This window comes from Tamandua tetradactyla, chromosome 3 (genome assembly GCF_023851605.1).
Source record: "Tamandua tetradactyla isolate mTamTet1 chromosome 3, mTamTet1.pri, whole genome shotgun sequence".
In the NCBI taxonomy this organism is placed as follows: domain Eukaryota; kingdom Metazoa; phylum Chordata; class Mammalia; order Pilosa; family Myrmecophagidae; genus Tamandua; species Tamandua tetradactyla.
The window spans coordinates 174,608,119-174,631,556 of NC_135329.1; the positions used below are offsets into that span (position 1 = coordinate 174,608,119).

The window sequence follows — 23,438 nt, forward strand, 5'->3', positions numbered from 1 at the left end:
GAGTGAAGACATTCTTCCATAAAGGTCTAAAACTCAAATCAGCACATCTTGCCCTATATCTGCCCAAGCGATATTCTAAGTGATTGGAAGCTTTTATCTGCCTCTGGAAGCAGGCCTTTTCAAATAACTATTGACTGTTAATGACCTGTTTAAATAAAACATTCAATTTTCTTTCTTCCCCCACAAAGAACTTTGTAGGCAGTGACATTTCTGAACCAAAAGCTAACCCTGCTTTTCAAAAGAGGCCGCCAGGGTTTTTAAATGTGAATTTTTTTTCCTGACATTTGCCCTTAAAAAGCTTTTCATAAAGTTGTTCTTAGAGTGGGTTTAGTACATTGAAGTGTCTTTGAATAAAAATACAACCTTGAGATTTTTTTTTCTCCAAATTAAACAAAAAATCTAAAAATCTCCATGTGGAATTCACATCTCAGTCACCCTTTTCTACTTCGTTATTTATATTTCCTCAATCCTAATAATTAAAGCAACTTTTCTCTAAGGAGCAAGGCACTACACAAGAACTTTTATTAAACTATGGGAATGAACTAAAATCACAGAAGAAAGAGCTAAATAAAGTACTTGGAATATGAGACCTCAGTAATTACAGGACCAGATAAGGAATAACAAGAGAGTGAGGGAAAAGACAGGACACAAAATGGAAGATATTTAGTGAGGCAATAGAGAATAATGTTAAATTTAGAAAAAGTTCCAATTTTATAGAAGGAAAACTATTTGCTCTTCGGCTGTCATTCAGGTACCCCTGATTGTGCTCTGGGACTGGGTAGTGAGCTCCTGAACACTTTAAAGGACACCAGAGACAGTAGTGAATGGTCCTGTAACCAAGGCCCTGCTGGCAATGATGCCAGCTGAGCCCCAATCCAGGTTCGATAGTCTCGAAACTAAAAGAATTTAGAGACGAGAGGTGAATAGGCATAAGTAGTAAAGTGTATTAAAAGGGGGAAGTTTATTAAACTGAGAGTACACATTAGAAGGTGGAGTGGGCCAGCTTGTCTTATAGGAAAGTTTCATAGGTAGCAGATTTCCATAGTAACTTTTGAGTTCTAGGTGTCTTCTTTGTGCAAGTTCCCATTGTGGTCGTTGGGTGCCAGGCAGGGGTTTTCTTTGTTTTGGGATGATAGAATTAGCAGAATTGTTTGTTACCATATACCTAAAATTTGCCTTTGGGCAAATGGTTAGCAATCTTTATGACCCTGGGCTTCCTATTAGTAACTGGGAGTTTGCTTTGGGCCCAGAATTCAGCAAGTTTTTATGGTTTGGGAAGGTTTCAATGGTTTGGGAAGGTTTCAATGGTTTGGGGACTTTAGGGAGATTTTTGGTCCCTGGAAGTTTGCAGCTCTGTATTAGTTCCTTTGGCACTAGATAAGAAACAAGGAACTTGCAGTTGTCTGTTAACTCTTTCAGAGCTGAATAGAAGAGCAGGGATCACAGCCTTGAAGCCCTATTTGATCCTGCTTCAGTCCTGTCAGCTCCTAGTGTGCTTACGGATTCGGAATGCGTGTTGGCTGGAAAGGACCATAGAAGTTATTTACTCCAACCTCTTATTCTACAGCTAGAGACCTGAGGCCACTGTGCTATCCTCCAGCAATCTAGAATCTTCCCAGAAATGCACCCTCAGGATTCATACAGACAGATGTGCAGCTTTTTCCACTCTTCTTATCAAAACTTACCTTTTCCCATTTTCCCATTTTCTCAGAGCATTGCTCTCAGCCAAGGGCCAGGTGATGGAAGGAGGAGCATAAAATGAATTCGTCAATGATACTGTACTTCTTTCTTTCTAATATCTGTACTTTCTTTTAAGCTACTGCTGCTTAGCATGCCCTAAATGCAGTTGTCTCTTAAGAAGTTCATAAATGGCATAAGTCAGCATTCTGGGAGACTGTTGGGCACTCTGTTTTGATTGAGAGACTTTTTGCTGCTTCTCATATCCCATTGCCTAATTAATTTTCTGCACAGAGGATTGGACCTGATTCTGTGTCTCTGAGTCAACCATTAGAAAATGTCATGGGGCCTGCATGATCATAGCACTGTCTAGGCTGTACCGAAGTCAGGTACATGGATATTTTGATTACTTTTCATTTAGAACAAAAGGAATTAAGCATCAGACCCTGGAACGTCATATAGATCTGGGCAGCATCGGAGCACTGAGGAAACAATTTGTTGGCTTAGGACCCACTCGGCGCAGCTCTGTATACTCTCATCTAAAATGGGAAGCCGCAGGAGAACAGCCAGCTCTTTATACAATGATGTTCCTGCCATGTATGAGCTTCGGGGTTTTTTTTTCTGCAGTTCGTGTGCCCTGCATATGTATAGAATGTATCACATGCCTGCCCAGTCGGTTTAATTCTCTTCATGTAGTACTGCTTGCAGTTTATATGCAATGAGTCCCAAGACTTGTTTATGATGGTTTTGAGGTGCTGTTTGCCCAATGGCTATGGGGTCCAGTGTCAGACTGCTTGGGTTTGAGTGGCCCTGCTACTTAATGTAGTAGGACCTTGGGTTAATTACTGAATCTCTTTGTGCCTCAGTTTTCCCATGCATGAAGTGGGAATAATCATGGTTGTAAGGGCTAAATGAAAAAAACAAACAAACTAACAAAACATGCGTTAAGCACTTAGCACAATGCCAGGCACATTGTAAGTGCTCTGTAGGTGAGCTATTTATTATTATCAATGTGTTGGTGGAAAGAACATTTCTTAATATCGTAATATGTAGGAAACTGACCCCTCTCTTATCTGTCTAGGCCTCTGTAGGAATCTCCTTGTTATGTGTAGTGATTAGGATAAAGGAAACGGCTCTTTTTTAATATTCCCAGGATGGAGACTTCAGAGCAGTGATTTTCAAACTTGAGCTAGCAGGCATCTGCATCACAGGGCTGTGCTTGTTAGACTTAAATTGTTGGGCTCCACCCCCAGAGTTTCTGACTCACTAGGTCTGGTGAAGAAAGAGAATTTGCATTTCTAACAAGTTCCTAATGATGCTGATGTTGCTTGTCTAAGGGCCACACTTTAATAACCACTGCTTTAGGGCAGCACTTTCCAAGGAAAATATATTGCAAGCCACATATGTAATTTTAGTAGCTGTATTTAAAAAGAAGCAGGTAAAATTAATTTTAATTTCATGTTTTATTTAATCCACTATATCAATAGCTTCATTTTAGGATATAACTAATTATAACTAATACAAAAAAAAATGATCAATGAGAAAGTTCAGAGGATTTTTATTGTACTTATCTTCGAAGCCCAGCATGTATTTTACACTTACAGCACATCCCAGTTAGGACTAGGCACATTTCAAGTCTGGTTTTGCATCAAAATGACCAAGATTTCTTATTTCCGAGCCACATCACTCCAGACTTATTGGCATTAGGGCCCAGAAATCTCTATTTTAAAAGCTCCCCAGTCAATTGTGATAATCAGCCAGGAAGTCAAGTTGCTCCCCAGCCTCTGTCCTCTTACTCGTTTTCCTTGCTCTGGGCACCTATCTACCCTCTTTGGTGATATTATGATAATTTATGAAATAATCTATTAACATCCCCAAATATGCAGTATGGTTTTTATGTTTTTATAAACCATGGGGAATCTGCATAAATGACCTTAAAAAAATGGTTGAAGTCATTGCTTTTGCATATGAATTTCCTTCTGGTTCCCAAATCCAGTTCAAGAATGAGGAAATACATGAGAACAGGAAAGTGAATCCAAGAACAGTCATAGGTTTCAGAGAAACGCAAGTGAAACTTTATTATTGCTTCCACAAAAAAACAGGAGGGAAAGGAGGAACGTGAAAGAAAGCAATTTGACATTTCAGTGCATTGCTTTTATCTTTTATGTTTTATACCATTGCATGAGAAAACTATATGTTTTTAAAATTCAAAGTTTAGTAACTGATCACATTGCTGTATTGTCATGTATTGATCACATAATACATATGTCATATGTATTAAACTTCATTAAATTGTATGAATTAGAAATTCTGAAACAAAATGCATTTGCCAGAATTTCTACTATTTGGGCTTATTTTTCATAAAGAATGTTTGTCTTTGGTATAAGCCAATGCATTTTCTGGCCAGAATTAATGCATATTAAATAAGCTATTTACGTGGTGAGCACTTCAGTTCATTATAGCTTTGCACATGAAGTGACTGGTGGAAACTATATTTGTGGTTTATTAATTTTATTATGTGACATCTAGTAAAGGAAAACTGGGAAAATGTATAGATGATATATTAAAATTTGTGAAATTCTCTTCTTTGGATTGATGTAGTTTCCAAATAGGTGTTTAGCTATTTTCCATCTAGAATGAATGATGAGATTAATCTATTTCATACATAAAATTTCAATCAGCAATTGAAAAAAATTCAATCACCAATTTCCTTTGAAAACCTTAGATGATTTCAGTTATTTTGTAATGTGATTACTAAAAGTTAAATTACAGTTTTAAGGAAAAAAATAAAATGATCACTCCCTAAACTTTTGGAATGTTGCTTCAGTTTTGGGAATTGTATTCTGGGTCTTAATATTCATTGATTAATTGATCTACAGAGAACATGTATCTGTGGGTTGAATAATTAGGCCACAGATTCAGTCTGTTCCAGAACAATCCAATGTGATAACAGGAATTTCCAAGATATGGGGGATCCCTGTACCTTTTCTGTGGATTTAAAGCTCTTGTTGTCATGGTATGTTAGAGTATGGGCATCAGTCTTGTCCAGCAGTGATACACTACCAAGTGTGATGAGATGAGGAAATGGGAACGTTTGTGGTCCCTAAACGTCTGTCACTCGCCATAAGGCCTGCAAATCATAGCATTGGAGTCTCTTCGGATTTAACCTAGGGGGCTTACTCAGGGCTGGAGGAAGCTCAACCCGTACCTGTAACTTGTGAAAATAAGTTGCCTAGAGGAAATTTGTATTGTGTTTTTTTAACTAAGTTAAACAATGAAGATTTTGATTAAGTTGATCCAGTTGGCCAAATACATTCCATTTCAGAGAACAGAATCCCAAGAGAATTTGGGCATAGCACAGTTTCATTTTCATAAAGAAGAGGCGTCAGCTCAGGAAAGGTAGTGAGCACAGGATGTCATGCAAGTGCAGGGTGTGCTGCTGAGCCCTCTGGAGGGGTGGTGCCCATTGGAAGGGAGGACACTCAGTGAGGGCCTGGGGGACACACTGAAAGACAGCCTCAACATTCCATAGTTTTCCTAGGGCTTGTCCTTATCAGTAGAGCTTAACTTGACTGTCCAGCTCTTCAACTCTCAATTCTTTAAAGCAAACAAAATTTATGACCTGTTTATCATCGAGCCTATTTCTCAGTCCCTCTGTTGTACACCAACCATTATAAAGCCATGGTATGGAGAAGTACCATGTAATCTGCCTGAAAGGTGGAACCTATAGAGTCAGCCTTCACATGGAAAAATACACTAAGAGAGTAAAATGGGGAAAGAACATCTCCCTATAATTATTACCATCCTATCTTCCTATCTGAGAAACTTATAAGCCCCATTCTATTCTCATAGCCAGCATTTTCCTTCCACAAAAAAATAATGTAGCAAATCTTCCTGGCATCACTACCACAGAACAATCTTGAGTTAGATTTGAAGCAAAAGAGAGAGGGAATTGCAAAATAAATAGGAAAAAATATGTATTTTGTCTTATGAATGTAGCTCACCAGCCAATGCTGCCACTCTTCAGATCTCTGAAATTCTCTGTCCTCGCTGGAATTCATCTCTGATTCCTCTGTAGATTATAACACTCCCACCTTATAAATGCCACATATTCAAACCCAAGACATCAAGTTGATGCAAAAACGAAAAATATAACACTTCCTATAACAGATTTCACACTTAGGGCTAAATAAGGTGTTCCCAGAAAGGTTCACTTGGTCTAGTCTAGTGAAAGGTATGGTAGCTTACAGGTCCATCCTAACAAATGACCGTGATATCCACTTGTTATATTTAATTCTTCATAGTTCTGCAAGTATAACCTGTATTCCTATCCTCTGTTCCCTCTCTCTTTCCCTTTCCCCCTCCTCTGTCTCTTGTTTTCTCTCCATCCATATACTATCTCACATTGAAAATCCAGTGTATATACTGTTCATGTTTACATAATACAGTTCATGTTTACATAAGATAATCAGCCATCCTGATGTCTTCAAATATGACTGTAGACCAACTTGCAGGCATTGTAGTGACTGTCTAAAAATGTCACTTTTCATCCATGCCTTGTAAACAACAACACCTGATTATCCTCGCACCTCCATACTGCTCTATTCATCTCTATTCACTGTATATAGATAATGAGAAAATAACACTGTTGGTTTTTACTAGTATCTGTCAAGGCCAGGAATAAGTGAGAATGAAATTTAAAGATTATTTGCTTTCTCCCATATGCCAAGTCAGAGGATATAGAATTTACTTTTTAGGAGAGTTATTTAATTGGGAGGCATAGTCAATGGAATGGGCAGTATTTGCAGAGCACATGGGAAAGAGCTGCCTAACTGGAGAGGGTGTAAGCAGAGTTTCCCCCATGAGCATTTGGAAACTTCTAAAAATAAAACTTCATTGTTTCTAATTGTGAAAATTTATACTAATGTAGCTATGTGGATCCCTATTTGAGAATAATTTGAATTGTAATAGAGCTAAGATTGCATATTCTTCATCCTAAAATTAGCAACAATAAAAGAAATGATAATAATGGATCTGAATTTATGTTTTAATTAATTAAAACCTAGTTTTAAAAGAAAACTAGAAAGTGAAAGTGAGAGTGGGGGGATGAGAACAGAAATCAGTGAATTTTTGCAAGTTATCTCTAACATGAATCTACTCTAGGAATGGGGAGCACTCTTTATAGCAAAAGTCAAAAAGTATTTAAGAAATTATTCTGGTGGTTCTTGATTGACAATACCTGCTAAACATGAAAATAGTATTGTTATCTTGTACTGTCTAGTTGCTAATTTCTGAACCAATGTGTTCTTCCATTTTAAGTCATTTAACCTCTATTTCAAAAAGAGATTGAAGCTTTTAAAGACTTAGAATCTATCTTCCATAATAATGCTAGAAGACAGACCAGATGAGGGGAAAGAAAGCGCCACAATTTAATGTTCTTCTCAGTCCATTCTTCTCAGAGTCATTCACTTCACAAAGACTGAACACCAAAGGCAGAAAACCTGAAAGAGTTTAGGGAAACTGAAGGATTAATGGGGAGTTTTATGGTTCAGTTGCAACTGGAGATCATGAATTGATGGACATTAAAAATTGAAGTGAAGGTGTATAGTTATTGGTCCAGAAAGATGTCCATGATATGTTGGCAAATGAAAAAGCAAGTTTAAAAACAGTTATATACAATGTGATCCTGTTTCTTTTATTTAAACCTGTTACCATTTCCTTATTTCTTCTTGTGGACCTTGGCATAGTTATGCACGTGTAAGAGCTGCTAATAAATGCTTGTTAAACTAACCTAGGAGTTCATAAAAGCTTTGGTTCAATGAGAGGTGTGATGACAATGCTTAGTTAAAATAGGTACAGTTTCCCTCCTCTCACTGTTGTACTATCTTTTCAATACTAAAAAGAAACATAGTTTGGGGCATAGCCATCTATCTTTGTCATTTTCTGTGTTTGTACAGAGTGAATAAAAGATATTACATTGTCTTCCAGAGTTATCATAGCCTGCTGTTAGAACAGATGTAAGTCAATCCCTAACTTAAAAGTATTTTTACATTCCCAAGTGGTATTTATGATATGGCTGAATGAAATTGTTTACCATGTTGGAAGAGAGCATAAAAATAACACACAGAGAAATCAATGTTAAATCTTTAAAGTTAATTTTTTTTCTTCTTTTTATAGGGCTTTTTATAGGGCTAGAAGCAAGATGGCGGAACTCAATACTCATGTGAATGTCAAAGAAAAGGTAAGATCAAGTTTTATGCTTACTTATAGAATGCTAAACTGGGTAATGCAGTGTGTAGCTGGTAAAGCTCTTGTTACACAGGAAGAAGGGAAAAATAGTTTGGGGAACACACAGAAAACTTGCCACACTATAAAACCACTTAGGAGAAAAATAGTAAGTAGCATTTACTGAATGCATAGTAAGTTTTTTTTTTTTCATTTAATCCTGACCATACCTCATCAAGTAGATATTATTGTTACTCCCATTTTATAGAGGAAGGAATTAGAACACAGAGAAGTAATTTGCCCAAGTTTACAGTAGTAAAAGTCAGAGCTGGGGTTTGAACCCAGGTAGTGTTCATACTATTAACCACAAGCCGGGTTGCATCTAAGTGCTAGGGTATTGTTATCTCTCCAGAAATGACCTTACAATGAGATATTCAGAATTTCACCTGATGGTCCTGCTGGGTAGCCTTCAAAGTTTCTTTCAATTCTGAGAGTTTATGACTCTGAAAATCCTTGCTCCTCATCAAAGTTGGATTGCACTTTGAAGTCCTTCGATGTCCCACCCTCCTCTGGGAAGTTTCCTTCATTTAAGTTTAGAATCCCTCACTTGCTATGCAGGCTACCTTGTACTCTTAGCTCTTAATGATCTTAAACCATAGGCCGTATGAGACCATGGAGAAAATGGATCCAACCCATTATAACACCATAGGAACTCAGGCCTAGAACTGATTTGTCCAAAGTCATGCTGCCAGAGTGGAAGAGCTTGGACAGGAACCCAGATCAACTCCGTGCTCTGGATGTCACTCCACAGGGCCACCCCCAACCTCCACTGCGTTGTAACCTTCATGAGGCCATCTCTTTGTATCCTCACAATACCAAAATTGTAACCAAGAAGTTAGAATTTAACAAATGATTATGATTACTGAATCATTATATAGATATTTCCTTTTTCTTTCTAGTATATTTCAATAGCCAGAGGGAAGCACCTGAAATGACAGAACCGTAATCCAGCTGCCTCGATCTTTGATAATGATTGCATAACTATATAGCCTTTATCTTGTATTTGTAAAAACCTTGTTACTTGTTACATGGGTGTGCTCCCTTATCCTGTTTTTCAACTGTACAGTCTTATGATCACTAAAGACAGTCCCTAATGTTTAATAATGAAGGGTCTTCAGACAGTCCAGAATTAACTCACCCCAATTCCAAAACTGTCTTGCTAAAGGGAGCTGGGTCTAACCAAATTGGCCCACTTGACATGTGCAGTAGCTTAAACTTTAACCTATCAGTCACCTATGCTGATTATAATACAAAAAAATCATGCCTATCATCATATTAAGGCTGCCATTTTCTTACTTATGTTCTGTGACTAAACATGTAATCAATCTGCACATACTCAATAACTAGATCACCTCTGATTACATCATCTGGGGCTCATTGTGCTAAAACCTCCCCATCTTTTGAAACTATAAAACTATCAGAGTTACTGCCGTTTGAGGAGATAGACTTTTAAACTGTAGACCATCTAATCTCCTGCCCCACACGTAGCAATAAACTCTTTCTCTCTTTGAAACCCCAGTGTCTCCTAGAATCCACCGCATTTGATTGGTAGCAAAATGAGGTGGTGGATGAGAAAAACAACATTTGTGGAGTCCTTACTCTTTATTTCATTTAGCAAAGATTCAGTAGACCACTCCTTTAAGCCCAGTACTGTTCTAGATGCTGGGGATAGAGCACCAGATGTGTATAGATGAGGTTCCTGCTCCCATGGCGTTTGCTTTCTAGGGCAGGGAAACAGAGGAAGCACAAGAACAGGTAAGTGTAAACAATCATCTCAGGCAGTAATAACTATGAATAGGAAAAACACAGCAGGGTGGCGTGATGGGAGTGAGGGGAGGTCTCACTTTAAATTGAGTGGTCAGGGAAGCCTTCTCTGAATAGGTGATATTTGAACTGAGATAAGGATAGCAAGAAAGACAACAGCTAGAGAGCAGAGCATGCCAGATGGAGAAAAAAGCAAAAGCAAATGATGAAGGTGCGCTGTTTAATGTTGAAGAGCACGTGGTCAGAGCAGCTGGTAAGCAGAAAGAGTGATGAGTGACAAGTTCAGAGAGTACAGCAGGAGTCAAGTTGGTAGAATATGGGCTCTTTTTCTGAGTCCAGGGCTCAGTGAGTGAGTAGAATGCAAGGACTGGGAGGGGGGAAAAGTACATTTTAATCTTAACTAACATCTAAATGAAATTTAGCATTTCCTTCAATCTTGAATGTAGCCCAAAAAAAAAGACCACAGTAGTACCAGCAGTACCTGTGACTTTCTCAACTAGAAATTTTCGTATCAGATAACATTTGTTGCAGATATCCTGAAATATTGTTTATCACTGTTTCAAAATTACTGTAGTTATAGGCCTCATCATCAGATTGTGTTATCTGATGTGTTAATAAAGAAGCACCTGTATTACTGTAACATAAATTGGGTTGTTTTATAAATATCTTAACTGTATTTCAATATAGATGTCTTCCTTTGTTGTCATATGTATTTTATTCCATTATTCTGAGAAGGGCCAGAACAGTGATAGAGCCATGTAGGGCTTGATACAAAGTGCAAAAGTAAGCTGTTGGAAAGTTTTAAGCAGGAGCATGGCATGATCTGATAAATTTTCAAACGCTTACACTGTCTCCAGCTACTGTGCTACATGTTTTATAAATCTTCATATTAAATAGCCACTTAGGCTGTTTGATAAGGAAAGTGAGGCTTGAAGTTAAGCGACTTGGTCAAAGCCAGACTCTTAGGAAATGTGGAGCAGCAGGGATTCAGACTCAGCTGTGTCCAGTTCTAAAGCCTGTGTCTTTCTACTACATTCTACTTCTCAGAGTTTTCTACCAAAATACCCTCAGAGCAAGAAGAACAAATGTCACACCAGTATCCCAGGGACATGGTCAAAACCAACATTCAATTTGTTTGGACTCTTAAGTACTTAAAAATTTATGCAAATTTTTCTATGGTGTTGCACAGTATATTTCATATATCATTTTATAGAAAATTCTTTTAATTTATTGAACACTAAATTAAGATATACCGGAAAGATGTTCTTTTATCTCATGGCTTCATATTCTTGCTGACTTAGAGTCCTATATCCCAGGTGAGAATATATGTTTCCCAGTTTGGGAAGCTGGCTGGGGTACCACAGTGCTGACCCACGATTGGCCCCTTTCCGAAGGTCTGCTGATGAATGGACTGAACAGCTCCCGGAGTTGACTATGGAAAGTAAAAGCGCTTTGAGGAATCCGTCAAAGAAATTGAATCCTACAAAGCAAGGCTAGCAGACAGACCAATATGGCAGGCTCAGCAGTCAGTGATAAAGTACCTTAATCAAACCAGAGGTGGCATCAAGCCAGTAAGGGGAAGGAAGCTGATCTGTCAACACACAAACCACAGAAGGTTCAGCGTGAATGCTCCATGCACTGGCTTAGGCACCACATTCATCCACTTGTCATGCCTAATGTGGCATCCACATATGAAGATTAACAGTAGATAATGTTTTGCCATCACATTTCAGCAACTTATCAAAATGTTGGCATTATTTTGAAAGAGGATGATCTTTAAATTGTAAATACTATCAATCTGCATGACAATGAAAGTAGATCTCATCTCACTCATTTAGTGAATTCCATCTTCCTATGTCAAAGGTTAATAGATTTCTCAACTCAGTGAAACAAATCATAACAAACAACTGAAAATTCTGATCATATGTAATTTTAAATTGATTTATTTTGGTACATTTATTTCCTTTAGTTATTAGCTTCTATGGCCTTTTTATGATTAGCTTGTTTCTCAACCTGTCACACAGAGCAATGACATTTTAGTTGTGAAAATTAGGAGTAATAACTATTGTGTCTTAAATTATAAGCTTTTAGAGACCAGAGGACAGATCTATGTAGTGTTTTCAATACACTATCTAGTCAAGCACTGTGGGAAATTTAAATACTTAATAAATGTCTTGCACTGACATGAGCTCATCAGTTATTGCTATTGCCTCTATTGGTATTTTTGGTGAGGTGGAGATCCAGGTTTGATTCCAGTTCGTGCATTTCCTGAAAAAAACAAACAAACAAAAAACATGGGAGTTAATCTCAAGGGGGAGTTAACAGCTCCAGGACAACTGAAATTTAAATTGACACTCTGTGTGACTGTTTAATGTTTAAATATCTTTATGCTTTTGGATTGTAACCATAAGGATTTAAATTAGAATCAAAGTGCAGTCTCCTTACCATGATGTATGGCTCTGCATGATCTGACTTGTCTTTTGCTTACCTTTCATCTGCTCCCGCATCTCCATAGATCCCCTTATCCAGCCGGCCTGACCTTGAGTGTTTTGCCTCCAAGCCTTTGCAGAGGTAGCTCCCTCTTTCTGTAGGGAGTGTTCCTTTGGGGGTTGGACTATGTGCTCCTTGGGGGTAGGAATGTGTGCTTCTTGGGGGTAGGACTTACTCATTCTTCATATTCTTGGGTTTGACACATAGTGGGCCCCCAATTACAGTTAGAGATATGAATTGATAAATGAATGAGATAAATAATAAATGAATGTGCCTGCTTGCATAGTTAAATTCTTTAGAGACTGTATTCCTCATTCATGATATCTGCAAAATCTCAAGGCTTCTTGAAAATGCAATGTAGATTAGTGGAAATGTCAACTCATTTTAGTACTCTCTTTAGTATTAAATAAAGCAAGTTTTGAATTTCTCTTACAAACAGTTAGCTGCTTAGGTTGACCACCTGGCTTGAGCATCTTTAAGAGATAATTTTCAAATCAGGTGGTCTCAGGTAGCTTTAACCATAACAAATGAGGTCATTTGTGGGAGTAAGTAATTGCATCTTCCTGCCCTTCTTCCCCCAAATGTACCCACATCCCACGTTGTTAAGGAGAGAGATCAGAACAAATCTTTGGGTTTATATTTAAATGCATACTTTTTACAGCTGTTTTCTAAAAGATGTATTGTCTTAAGAAATGCAACACTAGAAACTTGTAGTGGAGGGCGCAATGGTGATTTACATCTCTTCTGGAGGGAGGCACTTTGGTACCAAGCTACAAACTTGTAAATGTAATTCTTGATGGAATAAGAAAGGATGATTAGGACTGACACAAACAAAATAAAAATTACAGTCTGATATTTTAATATGTATTATTATAAAGCAGTTTAAATCTTAAAGAGAATACAATTCAGCCATAAAACTTGGTGATATAAAAGTAAAGGGAAGGGGTGGGCCATGGTGGCTCAGAAGGCAGAGTTCTCACTTGCCATGCTGGAGATCCGGGTTCGTTAAAAAAGTAAAGGGAAGGGGGATGCATGGGCGATTCAGTGGTAGAATGCTCGCCTTCCATGCAGGAGACCTGGGTTCAGTTCCTGGACCATGCACCCTACCCCGCACCCCCAACCCCTCCCCCCCAAAAAAGTAAAGGGACTCCTTGTTTGTAAAACAGGGTTAATATTTGCTGAGAGTCCTATTATGGACCGATAACCAGCCCCAACATAGATGGGTGCCTAAATCACCCTAGGGCACCTCATACACTTAGAAAGTGATCATGGGGGAGGTAGGGACATGGAAAGATAGGGGGTGTCTGCTACTAAATATTAGCTGAGCAGCCCGAACACATCACTTAACTGCTCTGAGCCTCAGTTTCCTAATCTGTAGATTGGTGGTGATAATAAACCCTACCTCACAGAGTCATCAGATACAATAATAAATGTGGAGCTGCTTTATGCACTTAAGCACATAAACTATAAAAGACCCTGGGGAAGTTCCCCTTTGATGTTTTATTTTGCACTTAAGAAAATGGGAACGGAGCTCCAGTTAACATTTTTGTTTGGAACTCAAAATATAAATCCACATAGGACGAAGATTAGAAAGAAAACTAAATTAAAAGCCCAAAATGAGAAAGGGAACATAAAGCTGGACTTGGCTTTTTTCAAACTTTATAGCTATTGCTGAGCCTCACAAAAAATGAGTGAGACTAGACAATATGATGATAAGGAAGTGGGGGAATAGCTCAATCCATAATATCATTGCTGAGCTGTGCCACTTACAGTGAATGGCTTTTAGAGCTGTTAAAGTTATAGAGGTAAATTGGATTGTAAACAATAATTGTATAGAGTCATTAAAATGAAGGAGGAGAAATAGGAAGGGGGTGAAGAGTCTCTTGTCCACACTGTGGATGGAGAAATCATCTTCAGCATTTCTGCCAACAGAATAGAGAATACTCATGTCTCTGTGTTCTAAAGTCTCTGCCACCACAGGTGGGCAGATAACATGTTCAGTAGATATTTTTCCCAGGAATTGTATTTGATATGTGTTTTACAAAATATTGAAATATAGCTCAGATCTTTATGTGGGCTGGGGTATGATCAGGAAAAAAACCAAGCATTTAATTAAAGAGGTTTTGGCAGGATCAGAGAAAAGATAGAAAAAAACCTATCATCATTTATCTTTAAAATGTTAACTCCATATAATGCAGAACTTATTTTATGGGATTTGAGATAAGTTTTAATGATGTGCAGTTGCAAACTTTGAAGGAAATTGTAATATCATAATTTTTTAGGAGTGTTTTAAGTCAATTTCGTCCAACCCTTAGATTCAAACAGCAAGAACACAAGCAGAACAGCTTTCACCACAGACAACTTCATGTCATCATCTTCCCATAGGAAAGGGTCATTAAATTTCCCTCTCAAAGAAAAGAGAAACATTGACAATAGTTGTTGCCTAATGCTTATGTACAGAACTGCTGTTTTGTTGCTTGGCAACTAGAAGAGATTTGACAGGGAGTCTAAAGGAACTGAATGAATAAATGGAAATGTCAGCATCAGTTTCAGAGGATAAGGAGAAATTTAGTATTGCAGGATTAACATGGCATTGCTTTTTCCAAGCGACATGATTGGAATTCACAGTGTTTTTGTTCCGCTGCTCTTGGCCCCTCTTCCCCCAGCCTTTCATCCCAACCCTTTTTGTGCTGTGGCTGAGAGGTGTATATAAAAGAGATGGTTAGTGCTAGAAAGTACAAGAGCATGTCAAAATTAAAACCTTTGGTGGTAGTAAAAAAGTAATCTCTGTTGGCAATCCCTTGGATTTACAGCTAGAATTTACATTCTAGTTATTTCTCTCAGTGATCCTTCATATTAAAATTTCCAATTTTTGTAGGTAAAAAAAAAAAGACAAGGCTGCAATGACTTCTTCTCATCTGACCTGGAGCACTTAAAATCTATTTGAATGAATAAAGGAATGAATCCAGCACTTAAAAATGTACTGCTGTTATTATTATTATTTAGAGTAAGCAGATAGAAAATTTATTAGATGCACATGTGAAAGGACATGCAAAGACAGAGGTGAGAAAGGCGGAAGGCAAAGCCCAATGTGGGGCCGTTTACTTTCATAGATTAGTTTTACTTAGTTCCCCTTCCCCTTGCTTGTTCTGGCCTTTCTCTACTACATTCCCTTCTCTCCAGAGAGGTGCATGGTGGTAAATAGTGTATTTGGGTGGATGGGTTGGCTTCAACCTTCTCAGTAGATGACTCCCTCAGGTGGGGACAGTTTCGTTCCAGGTGTATCCTTTGCGGCTGTGTTTTTCCGTAAGCAAGAAGCCCCCAGGCAGATTGTCTGTCCAGGACATGGGCTCTCCTGACCTTGATTAACTGTCCTTGCTCAAGGGCAACTTTACAGTTTTTTTTTCTCTCCCCTCTTTCTCTCTGTCCTAGTCTGCCTCAAATTCTACCTCAGAAGGTTCTTGCCCCTTAATTTTAAGGGGTATAGAGGGACTCTTCTGTAGCTGCTTCCTGCTCATCAGGAGATACAGGCCCTGCCAGACTGGGTGTAGAACTTTCTGGCTATTCTATTTAAGTTTTATTTAAGTTGAGAGGGGAGGAGTCTAGAGGAGCCATTGGAATGGCTGAAAATCCATGCATTAGTATTGGTTTGTTGTGAAAGACTTCTAGTCTGGGGGAAGTAAACTTGGTGAGAAGGTTAAAGCTGCAGGGGCCAATGACTAGCAAGAGGAGGATAGAAGCGAGTGGGCCTAGGAGAGGCATTAGCTAGGTGAGCCTGGGAAGAGGGAAGGACATAACCACTCTTCAGGTCCAAGACAGCTTAACTGGGCACACAGGACTAGGAAAGCACACTTGGTATCAGTGCAGAGGTTTAGTTTTTTCCCTTTTTTTCTAGTTTTAGTGCTCCGATGAGGGCAGTTACTTTTGCTATTTGAGCTACAGTCCCTGGGGCAGGAGTTTGGCTTCACTTTAGTTTGTCTGACTATCGTGTATTTTGCTTTCTTTGTTTTTTTCTCTTTTTTTGTTAATGAAGTTACTTTTAGAAATAAAAATATTTGATAAACTATAGCAAAAGTTTTGTTCTGTTTTACTTTTACATATTTACTAGGGTTAAGTTAATTAACAGGTAGAACATAGTTTGTATACTTGCCTTGCTTTTCTTTTAAAGTTTTTTTTTTGAAAATGAAATTCTGACATAATCAACAACCAGTACCTTTTAGAGAAACTTTAAAGTAGCATAACTGACAAGAAAATTTTGTTGTTTCCATGATTTGTAATTTTTAACATTATAAAGATTAGTATTAAGATAGAAGATTGTTAAGCTTTTAGGAATTTTAAATAATTTTTAAACATATGAATAGCATCTTACCTATGCAAATTTAGTTAATAGAAGGATAGAAAAGTTCTTTTAAATTTGTAATATTTTTAAACACTTTTTGTGTAATATTTTGAACGATTTTTGCAACTTTTACAAGGTGAGAGAATAAATTTTTGCAACAGTTTTTCTTTAAGAGTGAGATGACTTGTCTTCTGAATAAAAGATGATAAGGTTTAACAAGGATATTATTTTGATATGATATAAATTTTTTTTTAGGCAGAGTACTCAAGTGGTTAAGAAAAGCTTTTTATAACCTCTCATTAAGAGTAGATTGACAATTTACATTATTTCAATAGCTAAATTCCAATTTTGTGTGCATATAGTTTTACATAAAAATTCTTCTCAAAAATATTATAAACAAGTTTATTAAATTTTGGTTAGCACTAAATATGACAGACAGAAACTGATTTTTACAACTTTTTGGAATTAGCAGTAACTAAAACCTTATTTTCTAAAACTTTCCACAATTTTCCACATCATTCAGGGCTTGTAGTTAGTAAAGACTATAACAAATGAAATTTATTTTATATTAGAAATATATTAGTTTACAAATTAACTCTGTAAGACTGTGTTCTGAGTTTTCTGCTAAGGCATTTTTAAAGAGTGTGGGATTATTTTGAAATCCTTGGGGCAGCACTGTCTAAGTGAGCAGAGCGGGAATTTTATTTCTAAGTTTCTGCCATTGAAAAGCAAATAGGTATTGAGAGTTAGGGTGAAGAGGGATATAAAATAATGTGTCTTTTAAGATCTAGGATTGAAACTTTGAATGCAGCCAGGGTTACTCAGCGGGCTTACCCTGGGATGCTTTTATTCCATATAGACTGATTTATTTGCTTAAGGATTTTCTCTTGGATGCCGAGAGGCCTTGATATAGTTGGGCCCTAAGGGCAAACAAGGGGAAACACTGGTGAGTTTACTAGTCTTAAGGTGGACCCAAGGAGTGAAGAAGATCCCTCCCTAGAGGGAGTGGAGCGTCAGGGACACTAGAATGTCTTTAAGCTTACAAAGGAGAGGGCTTAGTAAAGGTTTTGGTTTGGGCTTTACCGACAGTTCCCATAACAAGGCAAGTCTGAGTGGAGACAGGCCCAGAGTGGCAGTTCAGGACAGATGGCTCAAGTGTTAATAATTGTACCTGTCACCTCACCCCGATGTCACCTGGGGCTCCTCTGAGGTGGTCAGATGTGAAGTCAGCAGGGCTACACGTGGCCTCAGGAACCCTCAGTCTTCTTCACTAGCCATGAGCAGGATCGAGGGGCTGTCCTACACCCCCTTCGGGAGACAATGCCATCCCCTGGCCCAAGGCCCATGTTGAAAACACACCAGAACTGGGCATTTTCCTCTCCACTGGCCCAATCTTTTGGGAATACAGGGAATAAAGTCACTGGACATTGCTGGGGTGAGTTGCCCGGTATCCCCAAGAGACGTGTAGACTTACAGTCCTGAGGTGGGAGCCTGCCCCTCTCGAGAGAAGTCTAGGACAATGCTCTCAGGAATATGTTTGTCCTCTAAGTTTCCTGTTTCCTGAGGGCTAAAAAGAGAGCATAAGTTAGAAAAGAAGCTTCATCTCTGGCCACAGTGAGTTTTAATAGAGAATAAATGAAGATTTGAGGTGGGTTACTTAAAGGAGGATTATTTAAAATATTTGCTTTTTCCTGCAAAGAAGGGTTATGAGAAAGAAGTTCTTGATAGTCTTTCTGGGCAGAATATAATTTGCAAGAGCCCTTCATGGGTTTGTCCTGATATAAGACCATAAAAGCTGTATGTAAAGAATTTTTTACCACTTTTCCTCTTTCTTACAAAAAAGATGTAATTGTAAGATAGGGTTATAGCAAACTATTTTATTTGTGAGCAAATGTTGGCCATCCTCCAGGTGATATTGTAGCCAGGAAGTATTGCAAAGTATTGTAGTAAAAAATAAGCTTTTTCCTTATTATTATTTTTTTTTTTTTTGCATGAGCAGGCACCAGGAAATGAACCCGGGTCTCTGGCATGGCAGGCGAGAATTCTGCCACTGAGCTACCATCACCCCACCCAAGCTTTTTCCTTTTTAATACTGGAAACGACACCCATTTTTAAGGAAGAGAGAGAATAAGGCATATTTACATACTGGTGCCCAGTGTCTCGGGTCACTGGCCTGCCAGTCCGGCACTGATCCCTTGGACCCATGGGATTAGGCTCCCTAGTTCCCTGACCCAGGGTCCTTGAAAACTCAGGGAATGGAAGACCTGGTACCATTCTGAAGCTGCTGGACTCACCCACTCATCTTCATGAGTGTGTGTACACTGAACATGCTGCTTAGAGTACTGTTTAGGAGAATAGAAAGGATTTGCCACAGACAAAGAAACTTTAGGGAGAGGGTCTCCCAGGTTCTAGCCCTAGGTGTTGCTAGAAGAAAGAAACATGTGGCAAAGATATCAGTCTCCTTTTAAGGGAGACTATCCTGGGAAAGGTCAGGGACACAATAAAATGTGGCTTAATATGCTTTTCAGGCAATCTATAGAGTCTAGGTATGAACATATTATAAGAAAAATTTAGGAGTGAAGGTCCCTACATTCCTTGCAGCACAGATTTTAGAAAGTGAAAGCAAACTTAACACTACCAGCTTCCCCAAGAGGACGGCCCACCAAGGATGCATCTGCATGGAAGAACAATACTTTCTCCTGAGGAAAAACCACAGTCCAGGCTGGCCCTGGGCGGGTGAGGACTGGAGAGCCAATATCACAAGTGAGCAGAGAGCTAGAGGGCCTGTGTGCTCATTTCAAAACAAGCTTACTGGCTCTTACAAGCCTAGTTCAGTTTAATCAGTATAACTGGATCTTTCACTTATCCTGCATACTTCACTCCTGGTTTTTAGGGGGAGACACACCTATTAGAAAGTACTCATTTCCCATAGGTGACTTCCTAGAATGTTAAAGAGAACAGCTTGTTTGGTACAAGAGTCTTTAGCCCAGTATCCTGTGTAACAAAACATAGAATGTCTCTGAAGGCATAGAAAGCCAGACAGAAGAAAAGAGATTCTTTGGAGGCAAGGGAGAGGATCTTTGTAGAAGAGGTGAAAAGAGGAACAGATTGAGCAAGAGGAGGGGTCTGGGTCCTCAGAGGGGAAGAAAAATAGAGTGTAGAGAAGTCTCAGAGAGCCAAGGAGGGAGAGAGAGAGAGAGAAAGAGGGGGGGAGAAACAGGGACTTGATTTGGCTCCCATTGGACTCCTGCTTGACACAGGGAGAAGCCACCAGTGAGGTCCCAAAGAGTGGTATCACCTGACAGTTGGTTCCTCCTTGGAACTATATGGCATGGAGATGGGGTTCCAACCACCTCTGAAGAGGGAGCCAGTGCTCAGGGTGAACTGAGTTTATGTCATGGGTGAGCTGGATTTAAGCCCATAGATTCCTAGAGAGAACAGTGAAAATAATTCCACCCTTTCAGGAAGATACAGAGTTGCATACAGACATAGAAGAGGATCATAAAAAAAAAAAAACCAAGTGAGAAAAGTGACAGCACATGGCCAAGCCTCCCCATACTCACCAGTCCAGATGGTAGGAGAGAATTGTCTCCTGGCTGGCTCGCCAAAACACGTTGCTGGATTTTGGTTTCCAAGGTCTTGGCCATGTCGCTAGAAAGAATTCAGTGGTACAGCACAGAGTAAGCAGGTAGAAAATGTATTAAGTGCACATGTGAGAAAACATGTGGGCACTCTTTACAAAGACAGAGGTGAGGTAGGCAAGAGGCCCTGCTTGTATTAGTAAAACCAGTCTTTCTCTGTAGTCATTTCTCCACAGCTTGAGTACAAGCTCCTTATAAACAGAAATGGACTTTTAATTTATTTGTGTTCCCAATAGCTCCTATAATAATGACAGCAGAGATTTCATACCCCCAAATATTTGTTAATCTATATTTAGTAAAATAATTTGACCAAGACTTTATAGCAGTGATTCTCAAGTAAGAGGAAGGAGGGAGAAGGAACTAAGATCATGGCTCATTGAACTAGAGCAAGTATTAGAATGTTAGTGGAGAGAGGGCAGGTGTAATTTAAAAAAGCATATTTGTGTTAGTTTGAGTCTCCAAGAAGCAGAATCCAAGAAGGATTAGAGGAGAAAGAGGGTTATTAGAGGGAAAACTTGTGAAAGATGATGGGGAAGAAGCAGGAAAAGGCAAGGAGAGTCTTCAGGCTGCATTGCAGGTTTGACACCTGAAAAAGAAGAGGGAGAAGGAAGGACTATTGAGTAGGGTAAGTCCCAACCTACAGCACAGTTCTAAGAAAGTTTTGGCTGCCCTTACAAGGAATCTTAGAGCCAACGCTGTCTCCTGGAGGACTCCCATGTAATGGGCCCGTCTCTTTTACTGCCACAGCCTCAGTCATTGACGGGGAACATCCTGAGGCAAGTGTGGCTTGTATGCAAGTGCACTGGTGCATCCAGAGGAGCTATCAATCAACTCTGCTTCCTGAAGGAAGAGATTTTCATGCCACCTCAATATTCAAGAATATAACAAAGTTTTCTATTTAAAAATGAAATTTAGGTTGGGCCATGGTGGCTCAGTGGCAGAGTTCTCACCTGCCATGCCAGAGACTCGGGTTCAATTCCCAGTGCCTACCCATGCGAAAAAAAAGAAAAAGAAATTCAAATACCTATTTTGAAATTCAATCACATAAGAGAAAGGCAAGAGAATTTATATTTAATGAAAAAAGAGAATGAATAAAAAGTTTGAAAAGCAATTACCAATAGTCAAGCTTGAAGTTAGGCAGCAACAGTGGCTAAGGATAAGAGAGAGAGAGAACTGTTTGGAAATAGATGTTTATTGCAGGCTTTTAATAGTTACTAAACCGATAGCCTGTTTAGGGACATAATTTCCTAGAGGTCTGTACCCCTAATGAAAGATGGAAGCACTAATTTACAAATATAAGTAAATTTATGCCCTTTATTTAGTTCATCAAAGAAACAAAGCCTGTTCTACCTACCTACTTCTCCTACATTCCAATGCCCTTTGAAGTAGTGAATGATTGAGGGATGGACAAAAACATTTATTCATTTAAAATTAAATAATTTGAAAAAGTGTTCTAAAGTAATGAATAAATTAAAAATGCAAACTCTGGAATTCCCATTCCTTTAGCAAGCTGAGCTCTAGCACCACTAGTGTGGAGATCTTAGCAACTTCCAGGGCTAAGGATGATTTAGTACTCTTATTTTCTATTAAAAGCTTACTCTTTCTAATCATGGTTAAGGAAATAAAGAGACATGTTAATTTTATTGAAAATGGTGGGCCCTTGTGTATATTGTGTAATCTCTCTCGGCTTTAGTTTCTTATCGGCCAAAGGACGGAATTCATGCAGATGATCTCCAAAACTCTTTCCAGCCCTAACACTGAATTGGCCCATGGTCTTTTCTACTTCATAGACACAGTGAAGGATTAAAAAAAAACTGGACTGCACCACGGATCAGAGAAACTGAATGCCAACCATTGTCCTGGCAGAAACTGGCTACCTGAGATTGAATGTAGCACATAACTTCTCTGTCCTCCAGTTTCTTATAATATACAGGGATTTGATTAAGCCATCCCTAAGGTCCATTTATAGTTCCCTAATGCAGCATTTCTGGTGCCTTCCTGTCTTCAGGGCCGTTCAGAACTCTGCTTCTCAAACCTCAAAGGTAACTATCAATAAAAATGCATTGAAATGATTGGGAATCAATTATATAACTTAAAAGTGATGCTTATTTTTATTGGCTCAAATTGTAGTCTTAGTTATGACTCTAAGGCTGGCTGCCTAAACTAATTTTAACTCTTTTTACTGCCTTTAGAGAAAAAGCAAACAATCTTATGAAATCATTGGGAAACAAGATCTGGTCAGTGAGGATAATTTTTGACTAATGTTTAAACCAGTTTGTATTTTGTTTATTGATCAAAATAAAAAAATGCTATGTGGGTGGACCAGTAAATTCCCCCCACAAAGGGAATGTGTTCCTGGTTTCCAAAGTGTTTAAATTAGTGCCTTTCACGAATACCACAGGAAGAAATACCCCAGCTTAATATAATTTAGAGATTAACTTACCTGCCTTACTCTGGTATTGATTAAAGGGTCCTAGTGACTTATACCATAGATCTGAGAATAAGTGGGGAAAAAACACATGGAGAGTGGGTAGGAATAATTGCCTTTTTTCTTCCCAAGTAGAGAACGTAAATTCCAAAGAAATGAGGAAATAGTTTACCAAATAATCACAATTAGAAGCAGAAAGTAAATTAAAAAATTTCTACTCTGATTTAAAACCCCAAAACAAAAGACTTGCAGAGATAGCATTGCCTTTTTTTGTCCTCAGTGATAAATACAAATATGGAAATCATCAGAGAAAATAACCAGGCAGAGTATTTACCTAAATTCTAATATTGTGTGGGTGTAACCAGCTGGCTAAAAACAGATTTCCAGGGGACTTAGGGGCTTATCCTGCCCTAAAGATTATGTGTAAGTGTAACTTGACATACTGGGAAAATATGAAGAGGAATCAAGCACAATTATAGAAAACATGCGGGTGTACACTGAATACGTGCTAGCTAAATGGGTGAAATGAAATGGGTTTTAGGCCCACTGTTTGTCTCAACGTAGCTTAGAGGGTCAACTGCTATTATATATAGTCATTCTATAATTATAAATAACTGCATATATTAATCACCTGGAAGTGCCAAAATAAAGGTCAAACTTTTCATACGAAAACCCGATCATGGATTCATTTAAAAGATTTAAGATACTTTATTTTATTTTTACTATTTCTTTAGGTGGGGGAAAGTTCATTTTAGTATTTCTTACTCTAAACAAGTTATCATTGCTTCTAGTAATTAAAGAAGTTATATCTAAC

At 38.4% G+C, this 23,438-nt stretch overlaps 1 protein-coding gene across 7 annotated transcripts in view; it reads left to right on the forward strand.

Annotated features, from left to right (window-relative positions):
• The window catches only part of SPATS2L (spermatogenesis associated serine rich 2 like), a 212,783-nt gene that overhangs the window by 95,749 nt on the left and 93,596 nt on the right, over window positions 1–23,438 (forward strand). For all 7 annotated transcript variants that reach the window (XM_077154607.1, XM_077154606.1, XM_077154603.1 and 4 more), the window contains one exon: window positions 7,855–7,918. In XM_077154607.1, the coding sequence (XP_077010722.1) occupies window positions 7,880–7,918 (39 nt within the window). In that variant the 5' untranslated portion in view covers window positions 7,855–7,879. The remainder of the gene's footprint in view (window positions 1–7,854; window positions 7,919–23,438) is intronic.